The sequence below is a fragment of the Hordeum vulgare genome, chromosome 3H, assembly GCF_904849725.1.
Source record: "Hordeum vulgare subsp. vulgare chromosome 3H, MorexV3_pseudomolecules_assembly, whole genome shotgun sequence".
Classification (NCBI taxonomy): domain Eukaryota; kingdom Viridiplantae; phylum Streptophyta; class Magnoliopsida; order Poales; family Poaceae; genus Hordeum; species Hordeum vulgare.
This window is the reverse complement of record NC_058520.1, coordinates 340743677-340766001: the sequence shown is the minus strand read 5'-3', so window position 1 is coordinate 340766001 and position 22325 is coordinate 340743677. Positions and strand designations below refer to the sequence as shown.

Sequence of the window (22325 nt, the reverse complement as noted above, 5' to 3'; positions counted from 1 at the left end):
ACCGTCTTCTGGACACGGTCGTCATCGTCCTCCAACTTCTAGTCGGCATCAGCGACAACTCTTCTCAAGCGATCATCGCGCCAATACTGAGGTATATCGTACTCTGGTACTTAATGTAGCAGCAGCCGCCGAGATAGGAGATTCAATTCAGCCATCAGATTCAGAGGCACGCAGAGGCTTAGAACAGATTTGCGCTTTGCTTCAAGCAGCACATCAACAGAACTCGGCTGTATCGCAGTCGATTAATAGATTACACAACAATTCGCTAAGGGCAGATACAGTCCGTTCAGTTTACAGTCCAGGTTCACCCCAGCGTCGCAGAGACGGGGGCCACCGAGAGTATCAACACCTAGACCAGGGTCGGTACCAGTTTCCCCCTCGTCATCACCGTGATGACCACCGTCGAGTACATTCTCCTTCGCGGAGCGGCTCGTATGTGTCCCGACACTATGATGACCGGCGCCCGTTCGGTGATGAGCGGAACCCCGGATTTGATGCGAGAGATGTGCTTGATCAGAGAAGGATCGACAGAGGCAGAGCCTACAGAGATGGACTCTATAGGGATCACCCGAGTGGAAGTGGTACCACAGTTTCCGGTCCCGAGTGTTTCAGCAGGGCAATCCGCTCTACTGATATTCCCCCCAACTTCAGGTTGGCGGCTGGAGACGGTAAGTTCACAAGCGATTCCAAGCCCGAAACTTGGCTAGATGATTACCGAGTTGCAGTACAGATTGGCGGCGGCAACGACAACGTTGTGATGAAGCACTTGCCCCTGATGCTGGATGGTTTGGCCCGTGCATGGCTGAATCAGCTGGCGCCTTCAAGCATATATTGTTGGGTAGATCTGGCACAAGTGTTCATCAAGACCTTCGAGGGCACTTGCAAGCGCCCTGCCGGTCTTTCTGAGTTACAACACTGCATGCAGAAGCCGAGTGAGTCCTTGCGCGATTATATCCAGAGCTGGACCACTCTCTAACACACAGTGGAGAATGTTACCGAGCACCAAGCAGTCTGCGCTTTCAAGGCAGGTGTCTGGTATCGAGAGTTGTATCTGAAGTTTGGTCGCTCAGGCGACATGTCAATGAGCAAAATGATGGAGATAGCCACCCGTTATGCAAACGGGGAAGAAGAGGACCGCCTCCGTAGATGCAAGGGTAAAGCAGTCGACAACACTGGCGCTAATTCCAATTGGAAGTAGAAGCGGAAGGTTGAAAACACTACACCAGCAGAAGCGGCCGCTCTGGCGGCTGGAAAATTCAAGGGAAAGTCCAAGGCACCGTTTCCCCCTAAGAAGTCCAAGATGCAGTCGAATGTTTTGGATCAGCCGTGCGTATTTCACACAAAGAAAGATGATGAGGGCAACCTGATATTGCCAAAGCATACCACTCGGCAGTGCCGACTGTTAATCGAAGAGTTCAATGAAGGTCAGTCGAGTGGAAAAGACCCTGAAGAAGAGCATAATGAAGAGAAAGATGACTTCCCCAAAGTGAACACAACTCTGATGATTTTTGCTGACGTAGAGAGCAAAAGTCGACTGAAAGTCATCAATAGGGAAGTCAACATGGCAGTACCTTCCACCCCAGCTTACCTGAAGTAGTCGCAGACCCCCATCACGTTTGATCAGTCGGACCATCCAGCTGTTGTTCCAACTCCAGGTCGCCAGGTTCTCGTGGTCGACCCAGTTATCAAAGGTGTTCGGCTTCGTAAAGTCTTGATGGATGGAGGGAGTGAGCTGAATATTTTATATGCAGAAACTCTCAAGGGGATCGACATTCCGATGTCCCGACTCAGCGAGAGCACCATGTCCTTCCAGGGAGTTATCCCAGGGAAGAAGGCCAAGTCACTCAGCTAGATCGGTCTAGATGTTGTTTTCGGCTCTCATAGAAATTTTCGCAAAGAGAAGCTGAAGTTTGAGGTGGTGGACTTCCAGAGTGCATATCATGCTATTCTAGGTCGTCCTGCCTATGCGCGTTTCATGGCCCGACCATGTTACATGTACCTGAAGATGAAGATGCCAGGGCCTAAAGGGGTCACCACTGTTTCAGGCAATCGACAGAGAGCTGAAGAGTGTTTGCAGCTAGTGTCAAAGATCGCAGGTCAGCAGATGGCCGTAGTAGAGTTGGAGGAGTACCGAAAGACTGCCAACCTAGCCGACCTAATGCGTTCCAAGAAGCCTGTTTCCGAGTCTGCTTTTCAGTCGGCAGGCGAGGTCAAGCTAGTGAACGTCCACCCGACGGATCCCAATGCTGCTCCGACCAACATATCCACGACACTCGACAACAAATAGGAAGCCGAGTTCACCCAGTTCCTCCGTGAGAACTGGGATATCTTTGCATGGAAGCCTGCCGACATGCCGGGTGTACCCAGGGAGCTTGCTGAGCACTGTTTGCGAGTGGATCCAAAGGCGAAGCCAGTCAGGGAGCGCCTACCGTGATCTGCATCACAAAAGAGGAAAGCAATCGGCGAGGAGGTGGCGCGACTCTTGGAGGCCAAATTCATTCGCGAGGTTTACCACTCCGAGTGGCTCTCGAAGTTTGTCATGGTTCCCAAGAAGGACAAATCCCTTCACATGTGTATCGACTTCAAGAATATTAATAAGGTCTGTCCGAGAGACCACTTCCCGCTCCCCCCATTAATCAGATTGTCAATTCAACTGCGGGATGTGAGCTTTTGTCTTTTTTGGATGCTTACTCTGGTTACCATCAGATCCGTCTGTTTGGTCCGGATGAAATAAAAACAGCCTTCATCACCCCTTTCGGGTGTTTCTGTTACATCACCATGCCTTTCAGTGTGAAGAATGCCGGTGCAACCTTTATGTGCATGATCCAGAAGTGTGTGCTCGACCAGATCAGTCAAAATGTTGAAGCGTATATGGATGATATTGTGGTCAAGTCACGCAAAGGTTCCGACCTGCTGACTGGCCTAGCAGAGACATTTGCTAATTTGAAGAAGTACGACATCAAGCGAAATCCAGCTAAGTGCACTTTTGGCTTTCCCAGCGGCAAGTTACTCGGTTTTCTCGTCTCCGAACGAGGGATCGACGTTAACCCCAAGAAGATCGACGCCATCGTCCGAATGCAGAGCCCTGTGCGAGTGCATGACGTACAAAAACTTACAGGTTGTCTGGCAACATTGAGTCGATTTATCTCTCGTCTCGGTGAGAAGGCATTGCCTTTATACCGACTGATGAAGAAGTCAGATGTGTTTGAGTGGAATGATGAAGCAGAAGCAACGTTTGTAGAGCTCAAAGCTCTGATTTCCACCCAGTCGGTGCTTGCTGCTCCGCACAGCAAAGAAACACTGCTCCTATACATCGCAGCCACCAATCAAGTCGTTAGTACAGTCCTGACTGTCGAGAGAGAAGAAGAAGGTAAAGCCTACAAGGTTCAACATCCAGTCTATTATATTTCAGAAGTGTTGACTCCTTCGAAGCAAAGGTATCCCCATTACCAGAAGCTTCTTTATGGAATATATTTCACATCAAAGAAAGTGGCACATTACTTTCAAGATCACTCCATATCAATCGTCGGTGATGCTCCACTATCAGAAATCCTTCACAATCGGGAGACGAGTGGCTAAATGGGCCATGGAGTTGTTATATTTGGACATCAAGTTTGAAGCAAAGAAAGCCATCAAGTCTCAGCCCTTGCTGATTTTATGGCCGAGTGTGTGGAACAGCAACAGCCAGCCCAGATTCACTCGACACATTGGACTATGTTCTTTGATGGATCCTAAATGTTAAATGGGTCCGGTGTTGGTGTGGTACTCGTGTCTCCAAAAGGCGACAAGCTTAACTATGTCCTTCAGATTCACTTTGACTCCTCCAACAATGAAGCTGAGTATGAAGCTCTCCTTTACGGGTTGCGTATGGCCATCTCACTCGGCGTCCGACGCCTATGGTCTACGGCGACTCAGACTTGGTGGTCAATCAGGTGATGAAGGAGTGGGATGTCAGGAATCCCGCCATGACAGGATACTGCAATGCAGTGAGGAAGCTGGAGAAGAAGTTTGAAGGCTTAGAACTCCATCGTGTACCCCGAATGAAAAACCAGGCAGCTGATGAATTGGCTAAGACCGGATCCACTCGAAGGCCTATACCCAGCAATGTATGTATGGAACACTTGCGCACTCCGTCTGTGCAAGAAGATCCTTTCACTGAAGAGCCCCCACAACCAACAAGTGCTTCCGATCCGACTGACGTTGATGTTCCGACAGTCGTCGATCTAATCATGGAGAACTTTTGAATGTACCAATTTTATTTTTTCATTTATTTGTTTCCCCCATTTGAAACAGGGCTCAAGTCGCTTCCTGAGATGCACAATTTTACTCTAGAAAAAAGGAGGAGAAAGACCCTCGCTCACGTTGGCAGGCCCCGTAGGGGTAGACGCTGATACACGTGCCCACTTCTTGGTAATTATCCCCGACTGGACAGTACCATTTTATGCATATATCTTAAGGCGAGAGTTTCTAGAAGGCGAAGACGAAGCCCGTCAGATTGTCCATAGGTCAAAGGCCTTCACAGTGATGGGTGATCAACTCTACACAGAGAGCGTGACCGATGTAGCTCAACGATGCATCTCCCCTGAGGAGGGCCAACTGATTCTGGAAGAAATCCACTCAGGGACCTGTGGCCATCATGCGTCCTCTCGGACCATTGTTTCCAAAGCATACCGATCTGGATTCTTCTGGCCACGCGCGAATGAGATGGCCAAAGGTCTCGTCGACCGATGTGAAGGCTACCAGTTCTACTCCAACTTGTCTCACAAACTTGCATCTGCCCTGAAGATTATCCCTCTCATCTGGCCGTTTGCTGTGTGGGCTTAGATATGGTCGGGCCTTTCCGGACAGGTCAGAGTGGGTTCACACACTTGCTCGTTGCAGTCAACAAGTTCACCAAACGGATCGAAGCTAAACCAATCAAGAAGCTGGATTCCCGCACAACCATCAAGTTTGTGAAGGAGATCACATTCCGATACGGAGTCTGGCACAACATCATCACGGAAAATGGGTCAAACTTCGACTCGGACGAGTTCAGACATTTCTGCACTAACCAAGGGACCAGAGTGGATTATGCATCCATTGCCCATCCTCAAACCAACAGCCAAGCTGAGCGAGCGAATGGCCTTATCCTCCAAGGATTTAAGCCTCGACTCATGCGAGACCTTGAGTATGCCACAGGTGCTTAGTTGACTGAACTGCCTTTCGTTCTCTGGGTCTGAGGACAACACCGGACCAGTCGACTGGGCGAACCCCTTTCATCCTGGTTTATGAAGTTGAAGCCGTTCTACCGAGTGACTTGCTTCACGGTTCACCCCGAGTGGATTTCTATTCAGAAGATGAAGCCAAGCAAGCACGTCAAGATGGTGTGGATCTCTTGGAGGAAGAACGTGAGATGGCGCTGATTCGATCTACAGTTTATCAACAGGACCTACGGCGTTTTCACTCAAGGCATGTAAGGAGTCGGCCGTTTCATGAAGGCAATCTAGTACTCCGAGTGGATCAACAACGACCTCATAAGCTAGCTCCTGCTTGGGAAGGGCCTTTCATCGTCACCAAGGTGCTCAACAATGGGGCTTATCGACTCTACAATCTCCAGAAGAGGGTAGACGAGCCACGCGCATGGAATGCAGATCTGCTCAAACGTTTTTATGCCTGATCACCGGTTGATCTGATGTAACAGATGAAGTTTGCTGAATAAAGTTGCTTGTCAAAGTCATAACTTCTTTTTTTGTCGATTACGGTCGAGTGGCTACACGCCCAAATCCTACCCCGAGTGAATGGCGATCCTCACACTCGGGGGCTTAGCTGCGAACACGGTTGGCCTAAGTGAAAAAACTTTTTCGAGTGAATAAAAACTATTCACTCGGTTGCTTAGCTGCGAACATGATTCGCCTAAGTACAAAACGTACTCCCAGTGAAGAGCGATCCTCACACTCGGGGGCTTAGCTGCGAACACGATTCGCCTAAGTTACAAAACTTTTCCGAGTGAATACAAACTATTCACTCGGATGCTTAGCTGCGAACCAGTCTTCGCCTAAGTATGAAACGTACTCCGCGTGAAAAGAAATTCTCTCACTCGGGGGCTTAGCTGTGAACACGATTCGCCTAAGTAAATATATAATCCAAGTGGAAAGAAGACTTCACACTCGGAAAACTTAGCTGCGAGCAAATCGCCTAAGTTAAAAACTTTTTCCGAATGAATAGCAATCTATTCACTCGAAGGAAACCAAGCAAATCTCGCAAATCTCAGGAGCAGATAAATTCAAGAGAGCTCCACACGGATCAAAGTCATCCGTGCAGCCATAAAGTACTCGGGTTCAACACTCGAACGAAGTTTAACGGTACATCAAGCACTCGGCATACCGAGGCAAATTTAAAGTTTTTTGGGAATAACAACAGTTTCCTTCTCAAGGACCTCCGGGGCTTGCTGGCTCGACAAAAGTATCGAGATCAATTCCATCAGCAATGCGAGTCGCAGCGCTAATGAAGGTCTCCATGAAATCCTCGAATTGGAGCTTCTTGGTGTTTGCCACTTGGAGCATTTTCAGCTTATCTTCTCTCGCCTCCTTGCAATGAACCCTGACGAGTGAGAGGGTAACATCAGCTCCACACCGTGCAACGGATTTCTTCCATGCTTGGACCCTGTCAGGAACCCGACCCAAGCGGTCCATCACAGCTTCCAGATCAACTAGGAACGTATCCTCAGGCCATAGTTCCTTGTCAACCCACCCACAACAACTCGCAATCGAGTGAGATATCCTTGAACCTTCACGAGGCGACAGTTGAGGCGATACCTATCTATGGCCAAGTCATCAGGAACAGGTATCTTAATGGGCTCCAGGTATGGCTCCACCTCGAAGGTCTCTTTCTCCAAGTCCGGACAGAATTCTGTGGAAGAAGAAAGACGAAGCACGAGTCACATTTCATTCGATGAAATTTGCAAAAATACACTCGGCAAAGAGAATGTACCAATGAGGGCTGCAAGCATCTTCGCCAGGAAATCTTTTACAAACTTTTCTATGGCGTTACCCCTCTTTGCCATAGAATCAAGCTTTTTTGCCCACGCATCTCTTTCTTTCTTCATTTTCTCATTTTCAGCCACCAACCTGTTAAAATCCGCAAGCTTCTGCTCATCAGTTTCGGACTTCTCCTTAAGCTTTGCAAGGACTAGATCCTTGTCTTCAAGCACCTTCATAGTATCATACTCTAGCTGCAGTTGGTTCTTCTCAGATTCTATCTGGGTATATTGCGACCCAATCTCGCAAGCCTTATAAAAAACATCAACAATTTATTTCAGTCGACGCTTCAACTTTTCTCTGCTTTCGAGTGGAAAAATAAGTTTCAGTCGACACCATTATTTTTTTTACTTCCGAGTGGAGAAATACAATTCATTCAACCAATTAGCGGCCCGCCGCACCCACCCAAGTTCTTAAGACTACTGCCCTTCATAAACGATCGACACTAGTCTCGGGGACTACACCCAGTGGGTGCACATAGCGTGCCCCCACTGGATACAAAACTACCCGGCCAAACCCATCTTGCCTGAGTAAAACATTAACTAATTCCCAATTAGACCCCTACCGAGGCAAGCACTCGACAACAGTCTCGGGGACTACACCCAATGGGTGCACTAAGAGTGCCCCCACTAGATACAAAAACACTCGACCAGGCCCGGCCTGGCCGAGTCAAAAGCAGAGCATACCTCTCCAGTCCAGACTCCTGCTGATGCAAGCATTCAACAAAAGTCTCGGGAACTACACCCAGTGGGTTCACTAAGCGTGCCCCCACTGGACTAAAGACAAACAGCTACACGGCAAAACCCGAGTGGGTGTAAAGCAAGGTTGACAAGATTCAATCGGAAATTAACTTACAGTGGAAATTACTCGGATGTTCGCTTGTAACGCTGACCTGGCGTCATACGCCAACTTACTGGCCTCGAACACCTCCTTAGTCCACTGCATCATCAGCTCAGCTTGGATCATAGCCTCTTTGGCCGCTCCAGTCTGCTCCTCTGGGACGCGATGCAGGGAAAATGCAAGTGATGAGGAAGGTGGCATCATAGAAGTGGTAGCTTGGGTTACCGGAGGCGCACTCAACACAGTCATCACGATGGTCGATCCAGCCGGAGGGGCTGTTGCCATAGCGCCGGAACCGACCGGAGGTACACTCGACGCAGGCGTCACACGCATTCCTAGTGCAGGCGTTACCGACTCGACAGGAGTTTGTTCTGCAGCTGTATGCAGCGGCTCTTGTTCGTCATCTAAGAAAATGACGCCCGAAGTTGCAGCACTGATGATCAAGTCAGTCGACAAATCCAATCCATAAAACGGAGTAAAAACTAATGCTTATCATACCTGGTCGAGGAGCAGGCTTGTCCACGATGTCCAAGTCCATATGGTCCTCTCCAGTGCCGACATGAGTCGACACCGAAGTAGCAGCACTGGCAAGCCAATTACACTCGGTTACTAAAAACTTGAAAAGTCATGATGGCGAAACGAAAAAGATAAACACTCACGCTGAGGCGACCGGCACGACAATTCTCATTCGCGGCAAGGCCTTCTGAAGCTTGGGCGCCTCAGGCTTTGGCTGCTTCGCAGCCTTCTCCGCTCAGTCAGTTGTAGCGGCTCGGTCCCGCTTCACATTTCTACTGCTGGAGGCGACTGCTTTGCTTGGAGCAGCCACTAGGTCGTGGCGTTGCTTGGATTGCGGCTCGCGGCGCGGAGGAGGTTGTTCTTTTTCTTCACTGTCGTCTGAAGCATCTTCGATTTCTTCGCTATCATCACCATATTCACTCTCGGCACTACCGCCTTCACTTTCCGCCCCGAGATCAAACTGCTCCCCGTTGGGCATAGGAGAGTGCAAGTTCATCCATTCTTGCAAAGAACAAAGACAACAGAGTCAATCAGACCAGTATGCAGTCACTCGACGAAGATATGAACACAATCGGAAAAGATATAACATACCATTTTCCGCGGCTTATTCTCAGCAGAATATGGCGCGACTCGTTTGGATCCCACGGGGTTGTTGAAAGGCCGGTGATGCTTCTAATCCACTGGCTTGCTGTTTCTTCAGAAACTTCCTCAGGGTGCGACCGAGTGGAATCTTCAGAACCAGAGTAATGCCACATGGCATGGTCCCTCGCCTGAAGGGGCTGGATGCGTCGACTGAGGAACATCTCCAGCAGGTCCATACCAGTCAGCCCATTTCTGACCAAGCTGATCACCTCACTCGCCAACATCTCCACTTATGCCTTCTCATCCTCGAATATAGTCAGTATTCTAGGGGCAGTCGGACGATCTAAGGTGAAAGGAGGGAGGCCAGTCGACATGTTCGGGAATGCGATATCATTGCAGTAGAACCATGTCGACTGCCACTTCCGAACCGATTCAGGAGGGATCATTGGAGGATACGTGCTCCTATTCCTTTTCTGGATCCCTAAACCACCGCACAACTGGATAACGTTGGTCCGAGTGTCCCCAGGATTCACTTTTTTCACCGTTTGGGACCGAGCAGTGAATATGTTCTTGAACAACCCCCGGTGAGGAGGGCAGCCCAAGAAACACTCGCACAGAGTGATAAATGCGGAAAGGTACGCGACAACATTCGGTGGAAGGTGATGAAGTTGTATCCCGAAGTAAAAGAGGAAGCCCCAGAAGTAAGGATGTGGAGGCAGAGAGAAACCTCGTTCGACATGTGTGAGGAGAAGGACCCGCTCCCCCTCGCGAGGTGCCGGCTCAAGCTCCCCCTCCGGCAACCTCCAAGAGTTCTCCGCCACCATCCCGTTGTCGACGAGATCCAGGACGTCCTCCTTCATCACTGTGGACGAGAGAAAATCCCCCTATATCCACCCTGGCGGCACTGTGGTCCGACCAGGCTTTCTCCCCTTGCCGCCCTTCTTGGCGCGCTCGAGCTTGGAGGTTTTGCTCTTCCGCATGGCTGCGGTGGTGAAGGAAAGACTGAGCAAAGCTGGTGGGACGAAGGTGGAGGAGAAGCAAGAAAATATCAAGGCGCGGCCCAGTCCCAGCCGCATTTATATATAACCGACCGACTGAGTCACCAACTGGTGGGCCCTCCAGATCTCATCCTATCCTGATATCAGAGGAGACGTGACGCGTGGCGATGATGACGGCGCGATAATCGAGGCGTCGTTGCTTCACTTGTCTTGACAGTTGCGTCATCCCCGCGAGGCGTGCGGAAACCAAAATTTCGAATCCCGTGAGATCCGGACCTGCCGCAGTGATTAGTCATATCAAAAGATCCTGTCAGTCACTCGGAATGAGTCCAAGCATCTGAAATTACCCGAGCACACTTCGCAACAGAATCAATCAAGGCGAATGACGAAGATTTCAGTTGACCCGAAGTTTTATCAATCCTAGGAAAACGACCAAGATCAGAAAGACTCGACAAGAACTCACATCGACCCCTTCGTCACTCGAACCCCGATCCATTCGGGGGCTAATGATGGGGATATGTACCTAGGGTAGGGTCACATGCCTGACCTGAATGTCCTACCCAAGGGTGCCTCATTATTAGGCCAAGGGTCAGACAAAAGATTCCGTCTGGATGAAGATGGCACCTAAAAAGTCACTCGTTACGTAAACACTCGGACTACATTCCCATCTACTTGACGACCTGTATCCACTCGGAAGGATTCCAGTCGACATCGAAGACCAGAAGTCACCCACAAAGGCTAACGGACACGCGTTTAGCCAATGGTCTTTAGTAGCATTTATTACTTGCATACGTTATCACTAACGTATATCTTTAACTCATATTGATCGAGCCCTTAGATGACGAGGCCTTGATGAGAGGTGGCGCACTCTATATAAGCCACCCCTCCCTTCTGGCACAAGGGTTCGCACCCCCTGTATTACACAATCCACACTGCAAGAGCTCCCGAGCACTAAGACGTAGGGTTGTTACCTCCACAAGAGGGGCCTGAACTCATACATCTTGCATACAAGCTTGCCGTAGCTAGGACTCTCCCCTCTCCATTCTTACCCTACACCTCTACTGTCAGGTTTATTCCCACGACATTGGGCCTGGGGCAGCCGGAGATGGGCTTCGCGGGCCCTGGCGGCGCTGGGAGGTGGGAAACTGCGGCTGGGTGGCTGGCTGTGCGGAAAACGAGGTGGATCTAGGGTTAGGCAAAATTAGGCAGAGGGAGGTTGTTAAATAGGGAAAGGGGGTTAGGGTTAGGGGAATTAGCCCGTTTTTGAGTCGTACGATCTCGACCGAACGGCTCCGGGCATGGAGATGGTATTAATGAGCTAGGTGGGCTGTGTAACCATGATGGGCTCAGAGAAGAGAGGGGTTTTGCGGCCCGGCAACGAGATTTTTAAAACCCCGAAAAACGTTCGACGATAAACCGACGACAGTGCCGCTATGGTCGACTGTTCGGGTATCAAACGAACTCCGATTGCGATGAAATTTGGTAGGTGGCCTACCTACATTAAAATAATACCGCACACCAAGTTTCAACCCAATCCGAAAATACTTTATGCACACCCTTTTAAAACAATATTTTAATGATGCCGCGGGCGCGGGCGAGTGTGGTTGGGATCAGAACGGTCAACGGCGAAAACAGAGAGAACCGACAACAAATAACGGATGCAAGTTTTGAAAACTGGCGGCAACGGAGTGCCAATGCGATGCAGATGATGCGCATGATGCGATGATGTTTATGACAAACAAACGAATCACACGACGAGAACGGAATAAAAGGGGAATCTTCTGGAGCGTCGGTCTCGGGCTGTCACAGGTCTCTAGCAAAGCATGCCGACTCCAAGTGTCCGATGAAGCTGGTTAGGCGAACCTGTACTTCACACTTCTGTTCCCTTTGCCACACGAGCCACCGCATGCTTGATCCAATGCTGCAGCCGTGAGCGCCTGGAGCGCTTGCGACGAACCACAACAGGACGTGGGTCTGCTGAGAGGTATCACAACGACGACTGTCGAATAAGGACCCCATGCGTCACCACGCTGAAGTGCAAAGCACCTCGAGCGGGCAAATCATCGGTATCCAACGGCGCCTCCTGCAGCCACGCCGAATCATCAGCGGTGAAGCTGAGGGAGCCGAAAAGCATCTCGTCGTCGAGTGTCATCATGATGACAATAAGGGATGAAAACTCCAACTGCGCCAGAATTTGCTGGACGCGCCGCCCCAAGGTGGGCGCCAATTGTCGAGGGGATAAATCTGACAATAATACCAGGGGTACGAACAAAGGGAAGAGCCTAGCTACGGCGCGGTTGTGACACTAGGATATACGAATTCAGGCCCCACTCGAAAGTGGTAAAGACCCTACGTCTCGAGCTCGGAGGCTTAGTGTTGCTCATGGGGAGTGTGAGTACACGGAATGCTTAACCCTTGTCACGGAGCTCAAGGCAGGCTTATATAGAGTATGTCCGGACCCGTTGAGCTTCATAACAAGGGCGAGTTAATGCTAATAACTACAAAAGTTATTAGTAACAACAGCTCTAACTATGGTGTTACTGGTAAGTCGATCTTCACTGTGCTTTATGTGATAGATTAAGTCCCTTGTCGTTTCAGTCTCTACCTCGTCCACACCTTCCTTTAGTCTAGTCCGATTGTGATTCTACATGTTCGAGTGAGACTTAGACCGCACCGGCAGCCTTGGGACTTTAGTAAGTATATGGGGACCTACATGAATCTTGGAAAGCAGATCCATGGCCCTACCCTAGTGGACAACCCCATCAATGGAAGAAGAGTGCGGTCATGACGGCGAGCATTAGAAGAGAGGAGGAGCACATCCATGACGGAACGCATTGGGAAGAGAGGATAAGAAAGAAAGAAAGAAGGGATGTGCGTGGGCCCACATAACGTGTGGCGCTTCAGCGCTGGTGGGTGTAGTGCGGCGCACGCGAGCGAGCGACGCGATCGATCAAAAGTTCGTTCGGCACGTCGCACACAAGCGTTTTCGTAATACTCCATCCATTCCTAAATATAAAAAATTTAAAGATATTATTAAAAAACTACATACGGAGTAAAATGAGTGAATCTACATTCTAATATATGTCTATATACATCCGTATGTAATTTCCTAATGAAAACTTTAAAAATGCTTATATTTAGAAACGGAGGGAGTATAATTTATGTAGCTATCCTGAGAACATATCCCCGTGGTGTACATGTGTGTCCACGGTAACTTGTTTGTTTAATGGAACATATGGCTAATTGTAAAAATTACACCGCCACACCCTGTCAAACCACGCAAGTCGCACGTTCAGAAAAGTGAAAAGACGACCAGGCAAGTCTCCAACTGACAAGTACACTGGGGACTACTGAGTGGGACAATCGCAGCACGCAGCAGGAGGCAGGAATGTCTGAACGTGCTGCGCCCATGTCGAGTCCCTGCAAACCTCACAAACTAATCCACACAACTCGTCATCGAACACCTGCTGCTTCGCCTCCCGCGCATCTCCAACGTCTTGGCGCCCCCAGACTCAGAGAGGGGAAGAGAGTTTTTTTTTTGAGAGAAGAAGAGAGTTGGGCTTGGTACCACACACTCTTATCCACAACGGGCACGCCGGTGTGTGTCCAAACCTTCTCCACGCGTTTCCTCCTTCCCTCCCACTCTATTCCCCTCTGCCTCTCTGTTCATTCCTGCCTTCCAAGAGACAAAGAAGAAGGAACGCCAAGCAGCTCAAACCAAGCAATGTCTTTGACACCTTCCATCCCTTCCATCAAGGTAAAGGTGGGACGCGTCGTCCCGCCGCCTCCGTACCGGGCATGCAGGTCGTTCGCCGTGATCAGGAGCTCCAAGGCGGAGGGGCCCAGGAGACCCGCGGCGCCTCCACTGTCGCCGCCCCCGCCTATGCCTCCCAAGACGCCAGCGCTGTCCACGCCTCCGAGCCTGTCCCAGCCACCGACCCCAGTGAAGCCAGCACAGCCGTCACCTCCTCTTCCCGAGACCAAGCCGGCAGTGGCAGCTGTTGCGACGCCACCAGTGGGAGGGGTTGTCACGTTCGAGTACCAGAGGAAGGTGGCCAAGGAACTACAGGAATACTTCAAGAAGAAGAAGCTGGAGGAGACCAACCAGGGACCCTTCTTTGGGTGGTTGGCCAAGAATGAGATTGCCAATGGAAGGTAAATGCAAATTGCCTGAAATTTAAGAATTACATGGTTTATTTTATTGGACTTTCTAACTAGCAAACAGATGGTCAAACGGAGTAATCAGTTCGGTGAAATACTAATATCTACTAACCTAGTACTCCCTCCGTAAACAAATATAAGAGCATTTAGATCACTGTTTTACTCTTATATTTGTTTACGGAGGGAGTACTAAATTGCCTGGGCATGTTAATGAGTACTAATCAATAATGAGATCATAGTGAAGTTGCTGCAAATTATAATGATCTTTTCCCCTCATGTACTTCTATGTTACAGTAATACATAGAAGGTGCTGGTAACTATGAGAAGCATGCTGAAATGCAGGATGATACAGATTTAATGTTAAAAATCGTGTTAAAAAGTTTAAGACTGCTTGTTCCTGTATGGTGATTCTGGTTATAAAAACTTCCGCAGATGGGCTATGTTTGGGTTTGCAGTGGGGATGCTAACAGAGTACGCAACAGGCTCGGATTTCGTCGAGCAAATGAAGATCCTTCTCTCCAATTTTGGGATTGTGGATTTGGATTGATGGCTCATGTTTGGCGGTGTTGTTCTGTACAAGTCTGAAGTATAATCTATCTTCTTTCATCCAAAGTATAGAAAGATCAATCTTGCACACTATTATATCCTTGGGTTCATTTGTGCTGTCCTGTCAGTTTTGATGAATGTAAAATCCACTTTCCAGCTTTCTTGCTTGTTAATATATTAATTTACGCAAGAATGATAAAATGGATATTTGACTAACGTACATGGTAAAGGGTTATCCAGAATAATTGCAGGGTTTCAATCCCAATTTAGCTTTCTGTCCAAAGAACGAGTCACGTAGTTCGAGTGAATTGAGTTATTTGGTCCATAATATTACTAAGCTGGATGACTATTTCAAAACCATAGATCAAATCAATTTTCTTGTTTTTGCAATCAAAGGTATTATTACACATGGAGTATAATATCATGTGCACACCACGATGTACTGAAGATATAGTGAGACTTGCAAACTGGTGGTTTGTGCAAAAAGTGAACTTGGTTGCGTGGAACAAAACAAGCTATTCACACAGACTACGGATGCATCACAAATACTAAAATGTTACCCTTCGTGGAGTATGCTATACACAGATACTCACTGAAGAATGCCTACAGATAAGCAGAATATCTAGATTGCTAATTCTAAGCCACATAGGAGTTTTCACATAGCATCAAACCGGCATCAATCAAATTAGTATCTATAGTACCGCATGGGACATGTGGTTAGCAAACTCAAATGTCTCAAAAAGAAAGTCAGTATCTATTTATATGGTATTAAAGAGAGTTGGTACGTTGTTGTTTCACACACAGCCATTAATGCAAAACCAATTTGAAAACCGAACACGAAATCAATTTGAAAATCTAAATATGCATGCAATTAATTAGTGAACAAATAATTATACGTGTAATTAATTAGTTTCATTTAAATAGGGGTCGTTTCACGCCAAATCAATTTAGAAATCGAGCCATTAATGCAATTAATTAATTAGTCAGACGGTTAATTAGGACTGCAGATAATTACTAGTACTACTAGTTTTCAACCGTATTTCCCTTAATAGTGGACATTCTTTCCAAAATAGCTCATAATCTACTTCGCATGCACCCATAATAATTACCCACCAGCGTCGTTCGCCACCGCGGCCGAGGACAATCGGTCACACGCCACCACTCTTCAAATGTTATTTCATCCCGCAGCAACACACGGGTATTTAGCTACGTCATGTTATAGTCAAGTAATATACTATTTGCAAGGTTAAGGATCTTTTTGCAACTTGGGATAGGGAAGCGGCCAATTCATGGTAATGGGATATATTACATGTTGGATAGCAAAAATGACCTCAAATTCGTGATAAGTTAAAAACACCATGTACCTGGTTGTCTGGTACCACAAAGTCTGAAGAGGTTAACAATAGCTTGTCACTGTTACCACCATATAAACAAGCTACCAGTAATCCCCACAAGAACACTTTCCATCCTCAAAATGGTGGAATCGGATGGCATCCCTTAAAATGATCTGCCGGCCAATAGCATGAGATATGTATCTAAAAGCCATGTGACAATCTCCACAAACCCGAAGGTTCTTCATGATTCTTATGGGGACACCTGAGGGGGGGCGAGTCAAGACAAAGGCAACTGCAAGCTTTTCACTATGATAGTTCAGCAACTCCTCTTTGTTCTCTTCTTCAAGATCATACAGGGCGAACTCTGTCATTGGAACATAACCTGCATTCCTTATCTTCTGGATCAAAACACTCAGCTTTTCATATATTTCTTTGGTGTTCGGATGTGATCTATCTCCAGCAGTGAAGGTATGAACTCCATCACCTAGGGTTACCCAACTGCGACCAGCCTCTTTTTTCACTGATGCTCCCCCCATTACAGCTCGGGTTTTGGCTGTATCTTCCCACATTCCTGTTGCTGCATAAAAGTTAGATGCAAGAACATAGTTTACAGGATTTTGAGGTTCTAGTTCCAAAAGCATCCTTGAAGCTTCTCGCCCCAGATCTATCTTGTCCCTCTCCTTCGATTGTCGACAAGCAACTAATACAGTCCTCCATATGAGAGTATTTGGTTTCATTGGCATTCTTCTAATGTATTCCCGTATCTTGATGAGGTTGCCAGCTCGACCAAGAAGGTCTATAATACAAGAATAGTGTTCAATCTGAGGTAATATACCATGGTCCTCCATCATTTCAAAGTACTCTAGACCTCTGTCTACCAATCCAGCATGACTACAGGCAGATAGAACACTGACAAATGTGACATGATCTGGATTTGCTCCACTTTGCTGCATTTCTTCAAATATCTCCAAAGCTTTTCTTCCAAGACCATGTCTTGCATAACCGGAAATCATAGAATTCCATGAGAACTCATTTTTTTGACTCATGGAATTGAACACCTTTGAGGCATAGTCTATCCTTCCACACTTTGAGTACATATCAACAAGAGCACTCTCAACCACAACATCTGACTCTAACTGTGACCTAATACCAAACGCGTGCATCTCCATTCCACGCTCTAACGCTGCCACAGAGGCACATGCATTCAGTACAATGGAGAAGGTGCAGCAATCCATCACTTGGTCACTGTGCATCATAAGCCAAACACAGTCTATAGCCTCCTGCAAATGGCCATTGTAGATGTAACCTGAAATCATTGAATTCCATGAGACAGCATCCCTTCTGCCAGAAATTTCCGAAAACAGCTGCTCACAGGAATCCATGTCTCCTGACTTACCATAACATGACATCAAAGCATTATCAACTGCAGTATCTTCTATAGCTCCATGCTTTAGCACCACAGCGTGAACCTGCTTTTCCAATTCGAGCACAGACGATGGTGACAATGTAGCCAATAAGTTAACGAATGTAACTTTATTTGGGGCCAACCCACTCCTCATCATTTTGGAGAAAACTTCTAGCGATTCAGCAATAGGTGCTCGCAAATTGGTCATGACACCCATGATAGAATTCCAGGAAACTATATCATGTTCAGCCATAGAGTTGAAAACTTGCCAGCACTCAGACCTAGCTCCACATTCTCCATACATTTTAACCAGTGCATTTGAAACAGAGGTGTCCAAATCCAGTCCCCACTTTACAGCATCACAATGTACTTGCTGGCCTGCAGAAAAAAGTCTCAAACTTGCACATGAACTCAAGCCACTAATTGCTGAAAAGTTTGATGGACTTATACAACCTTGTCTCATCATGCAATAATTCATCATTGCACCTTCACAGTAACCAGTCTGATCAAGAACTGAGATAATGGTGTTCCAGGAAACCCGATCCCTTGTACAAAGCAACTGGAAAACTCTACAGGCCTTATCAATGGCACCACATTTGGCGTACATATTAACCAGGCTATTACTGAGAGCAATTTTCAAATCAATAAGTCCAGTTCTAAGAACATGCCCATGGACTTCCGTACCTTTCATCAATCCATCTTCTGGTACAGAAAACTCAGCTATCGCACCGAGCAACACAACATATGAGTCTACATTCACAACAACTGAATCCCTAGTCCCCATGAAAATCCCCACTGCTTCTTCACTGCAGTGCTGCTTAACCAAGCCCACGATCAAACCATTCAAGGTAACTGCATTTCTCTCTTTCAAACTGAGAAAAATGTTCTTAGCTTCATCAAGCATGCCATTTCTCGCGAATGCACTAACAAGAGCACTCCCCACATAGACGTCACTTGAGCTGCCTGAATTGAGCACCCTTGCATACACTTGCTCAAGCACTCGTGAGCTGCAGGAGGACACAGTTGTCACAGTGATTAAGCTCCCAAAAGTATGCTCATTTGGTTTCAACTCAATTGCTGAGTCATCACGCAGCATTTCGGTGAACAAGGTAAATGTCGGACCCACATACCCTTTCTTAGCATAGACAGACATCAAGGCATTCCACGTGATAATGTCCCTGACTGGTGTGGCATCAAACACCCACTGCGCCTGGATGGGCAGACCAACAGAGCAATTACCGTACATCGAGATCAAGGCGTTGCACACCGTCGTATTTGATGCGTACATAGTCTTTGATACCAATCCATGGACCTGCACCGCAAATCCCAACTTGTCTGGTCCAGCATCCTGGCACGCCCGGAGCACACTCCCGAAGGTAAATGACGTGGGCCTGCTGCACTCGGAACCGACCCGTAGCATTTCACGGAACACCCGGAAGGCCTCATCAGTGATCCCTGACAGCACGTACCCAGATACCAGGCAGGTCCAGGAAATGGCGTTCCGTTCCAGCATACAGTCGAACACCTGGCGCGCGCAGGCCAGGCGCGAGCTTTTGGCATAGGAGTTAACGAGATGGTTTGAGAGGAAGAGGTCATGGGTGAGCCCTCGCTTCACGAGCTCGAGGTGGAGGTTCTCCGGGGCAGCCTCTCCGCTGCGGCGACGGAGGAGGAGGTCAGCGTGAGGGTGCACCGGCGGTGGCGATCGAGGAGGCGGGGCAGGCGAATGCAGAAGTGGGAGACGGTGGGCGAGGAGGTCGCGAAGTGGCACCGGAGGTGGGAGGCGGCGAGGCGGCGTCGGGGAAGGCGATGCGTAGCTGGAGGAGGAAGAGAAGCGGAGGGTGAGATGGGGCAACGGCGGGAGCCTGCGGTGCATGTATTTGACGTTTGTTTCCGGCCGGGTTTGACGTTCTAAAATGACTCCCGCTCTCAATCTCACTGATTGTAGAACCGCCGGCGCCGGCATCCTCTAAACTCTAGATGGGCCCTCGTCTAAAAACAATAACTAGAGGGACCCTTTAATATTTTTTTCTCCAATTGTATTCTCTCCGTTTTTAAATATAAATCTTTTTTTTTAATTATAGACTACATACGAAACAAAGAGTGAATCTACTGTAAAATATATCTATATACACCGTATGTAGTCTATCGTAAAATCTCTATTTATATTTAGAAACAAAAGGAGTAACAAATTTTCATATTGACCCGTCAACATAATAACAACCATCATATGACGAATTCAACAAAAATGACTATTCTAGCAGCGTCGTCATCCGACCTTGGGTCCTCATAATTAATCGAGTGTGCTCCATATGCGACACATGAGACTCCATATTTGGATGTTCGGGCCTTGATATGGAGCACGCCATCGCCCAACCGCTCGCGTGGGAAGGAAGTTTCGCTCCCCCCTCGTCCTCCCCGTGACTCATCTCCTCACCTTGTAGACGAAGCAAAGAGCGAAAGACACCATTGTCCTAGGAACTGTGCTAATTAATGGCGGTCGATCTCATGACAATGACTCACGCCTATATTTTTTTCTCTAGAATACACATGAGCATGTGTATCGTATATTCATTGAAGAAAGGGTAAAGAAACCCGTCCACAAGAGTTCACGGCTACAAGATCTAATACTCGCCTAGCCCAACCTAAGCCACAAATGACGAGAGGCTAGACTCATAACACCAAGGTCGCGTCACAAACAACGCGAGACACCTTGGAAGCACTACCACGACATCGAGTCGCACTAAATCAACGCACCCTTCACCAATGGCGCCAAAGAGAGTTGGCGGGTGAACAACAGGACCAGTCGAACCCGAGGAAGAAGCCATCCAAGCGGTGCATGCAATGAAGTACATTGCTGAAAGCACAACTTCTTCCTAGATGGTTTTGGTGACTAATTACAACATATAGATCATTCAACTAGGCTTATCAAGCATATACCAGGAAAATTTCAATGAATGGATTGGCTAGGAAACATGATGAGGAACCCCCTTGGATGCAAAGGAAGCATATTGGCATAAGCTTCAAGACTCTACATTTTACTCTAAGTGATTTGATCATATTGAGTCCATAGGAAAGCCAAACCCTAATTTCTCGGTGTAACCGAGACTACATTCGGTGGAACCAAAAAGCAACGACCAAGTTTCTGTGGTCGATATTTTGAGTATTAGAATTTTTGAAATTTATTTTTCGGAGCCACTGAAGAGATGGAACTTCCAAGGTTAAGCCAAATCCGTCTCACCAAGAAGTTTCATTCGGTCCCACCAGAAAACCAAAATTTGGGACTTTTTGCACTAGTCGGTAGCATCGAGTTTTATCTTCGGCTAACCGAGTTGGGCAAGAATATTATAACAGGTGGAATTTTGGTGAAGGCTATATATACCCCTCCACCACCATGTCACTCGGGGACAGATCTGTGATGCCCTCGGTTTAATCGTACGCTAATCATACATGCAAATGCGTACGTTCAAACCCAAGGACTCACGGGAAGATATCACAACACAACTCTAGACACAAATAAAACAACATCAGCTTCATATTACAAGCCAGGGGCCTCGAGGGCTAGAATACGGAAGCTCGATAAACACACGAGTCAGCGGAAGCAACAAATACCTGAGTACAGACATAAACATGGGGTGCCTTAGAGAAGGCTAGCACAAAAGATACAACGATCGAACGAGGCGAGGCCTCCTGCCTGGGAACCTCCTAACTACTCCTGGTTATCAGCGGCCTCCACGTAGTAGTAGGCACCATCGGGGTAGCAGTCGTCATCGGCGGGGACCTCCATCTCCTGGGCTCCATCATCTGGTCGCAGCACGGATCAAGGGGACAGGGGGGGGCAAAGCAGCGGTGAGTACTCATCCAAAGTACTCGCAAGTCTTACATCAGGACTATTCTAAGTATGCATCAGTATATGTGGACTGACTGCAGCAATGCGAGAATAGAGACAGAAGGCCTAGTCCTATCGAAGACTAGCATCTTCAGGGTCTTGCAGCAATAGACGAGAGTAGAACAGGGGAACACAAATTAATAGTCATATTGTTGCAACAATATTAAAGTGAGGTCACGCCCAGAGATCCTCCCTCGACTCCCTGCAAGGAAGCAATCCCGAGGCAACTAATTTCCAGTTAAGTAACCATTGTAGTTGTATAAGATCAGGGCACAACTCCAAGTCGTCCTGTAACCGTGGACACGGCTATTAGAATAGTTAATTTTCATCCCTGCAGGGGTGCGCCACATGTCCCGTCATGCTCGATAACACTCTGGACGGACACACTTTTCTGGGTCATGCCCGGCCTCGGAATATCGACACGTCCCAGCCCCACCTAAGACTAATCAGAGAGGCCAGCCCGCCAGTCTAAATCCTAAGCGCAAAGGGTTCATGGGCCCAGTTCCCCTCCGCGCTCCTGCACGATGCGAGGGCGGCCAACGTCAGTCCTAGCACCCCTTAATCACAAGCGCGATGCATCTCGGGACCACTCGGGCGCGCGCCACTACGTTGCCCCCATCTGAAAAGCTTCGGCTGATACCACGACGCCGAGTACCCATAATTCTTCCCGCGTAGCCGGTTAGTGCGAAAAGGTCTCCGACCAACCCAGATCAAATACCCAAATCGATTAACATTTTAATTAGGTCATCGACACTGTCTCGTAGGAATCCACCCGTCTTAACAACTAATCACCAATGATCCCAGTAACATGGTCGAGTAACTGTGTGGTTGTAACATCGGGGGAGGGGGGGATCCGAGGTATCACCCTCGTTGGATTCCGAACGACGTAGCCATCAAGGTGGGCTTAGAGGAATCACCCTCGGGGGTCCCACACTTGAGGGGTTGCACGATAGAGGCATCGTCGGGAATGGTGAAAGAGGAATCACCCTCGATAACACGACTGACTAGCTATACTACAAAGATATCATGAGGAGTACTTAA

The 22325-nt window shown here is 48.0% G+C and overlaps 2 protein-coding genes across 2 annotated transcripts; one reads left to right on the top strand and one right to left on the bottom strand.

Moving 5' to 3' along the window:
- The first annotated feature begins 13210 nt into the window (after positions 1 to 13210).
- LOC123443801 (protein EARLY FLOWERING 5) lies at positions 13211 to 14820 on the top strand. The gene is made up of 2 exons (XM_045120333.1): positions 13211 to 14107; positions 14546 to 14820. Exons 1-2 carry the CDS (start codon positions 13341 to 13343, stop codon positions 14658 to 14660), a joined length of 882 nt encoding a protein of 293 aa, XP_044976268.1. The 5' UTR covers positions 13211 to 13340; the 3' UTR covers positions 14661 to 14820.
- A 1110-nt stretch (positions 14821 to 15930) lies between these two features.
- On the bottom strand, positions 15931 to 19366 carry LOC123443800 (putative pentatricopeptide repeat-containing protein At5g09950). Its single transcript, XM_045120331.1, has one exon. The coding sequence runs from the start codon at positions 19359 to 19361 to the stop codon at positions 16095 to 16097; it is 3267 nt and encodes a 1088-aa protein (XP_044976266.1). The 5' UTR covers positions 19362 to 19366; the 3' UTR covers positions 15931 to 16094.
- Positions 19367 to 22325: the final 2959 nt, after the last annotated feature.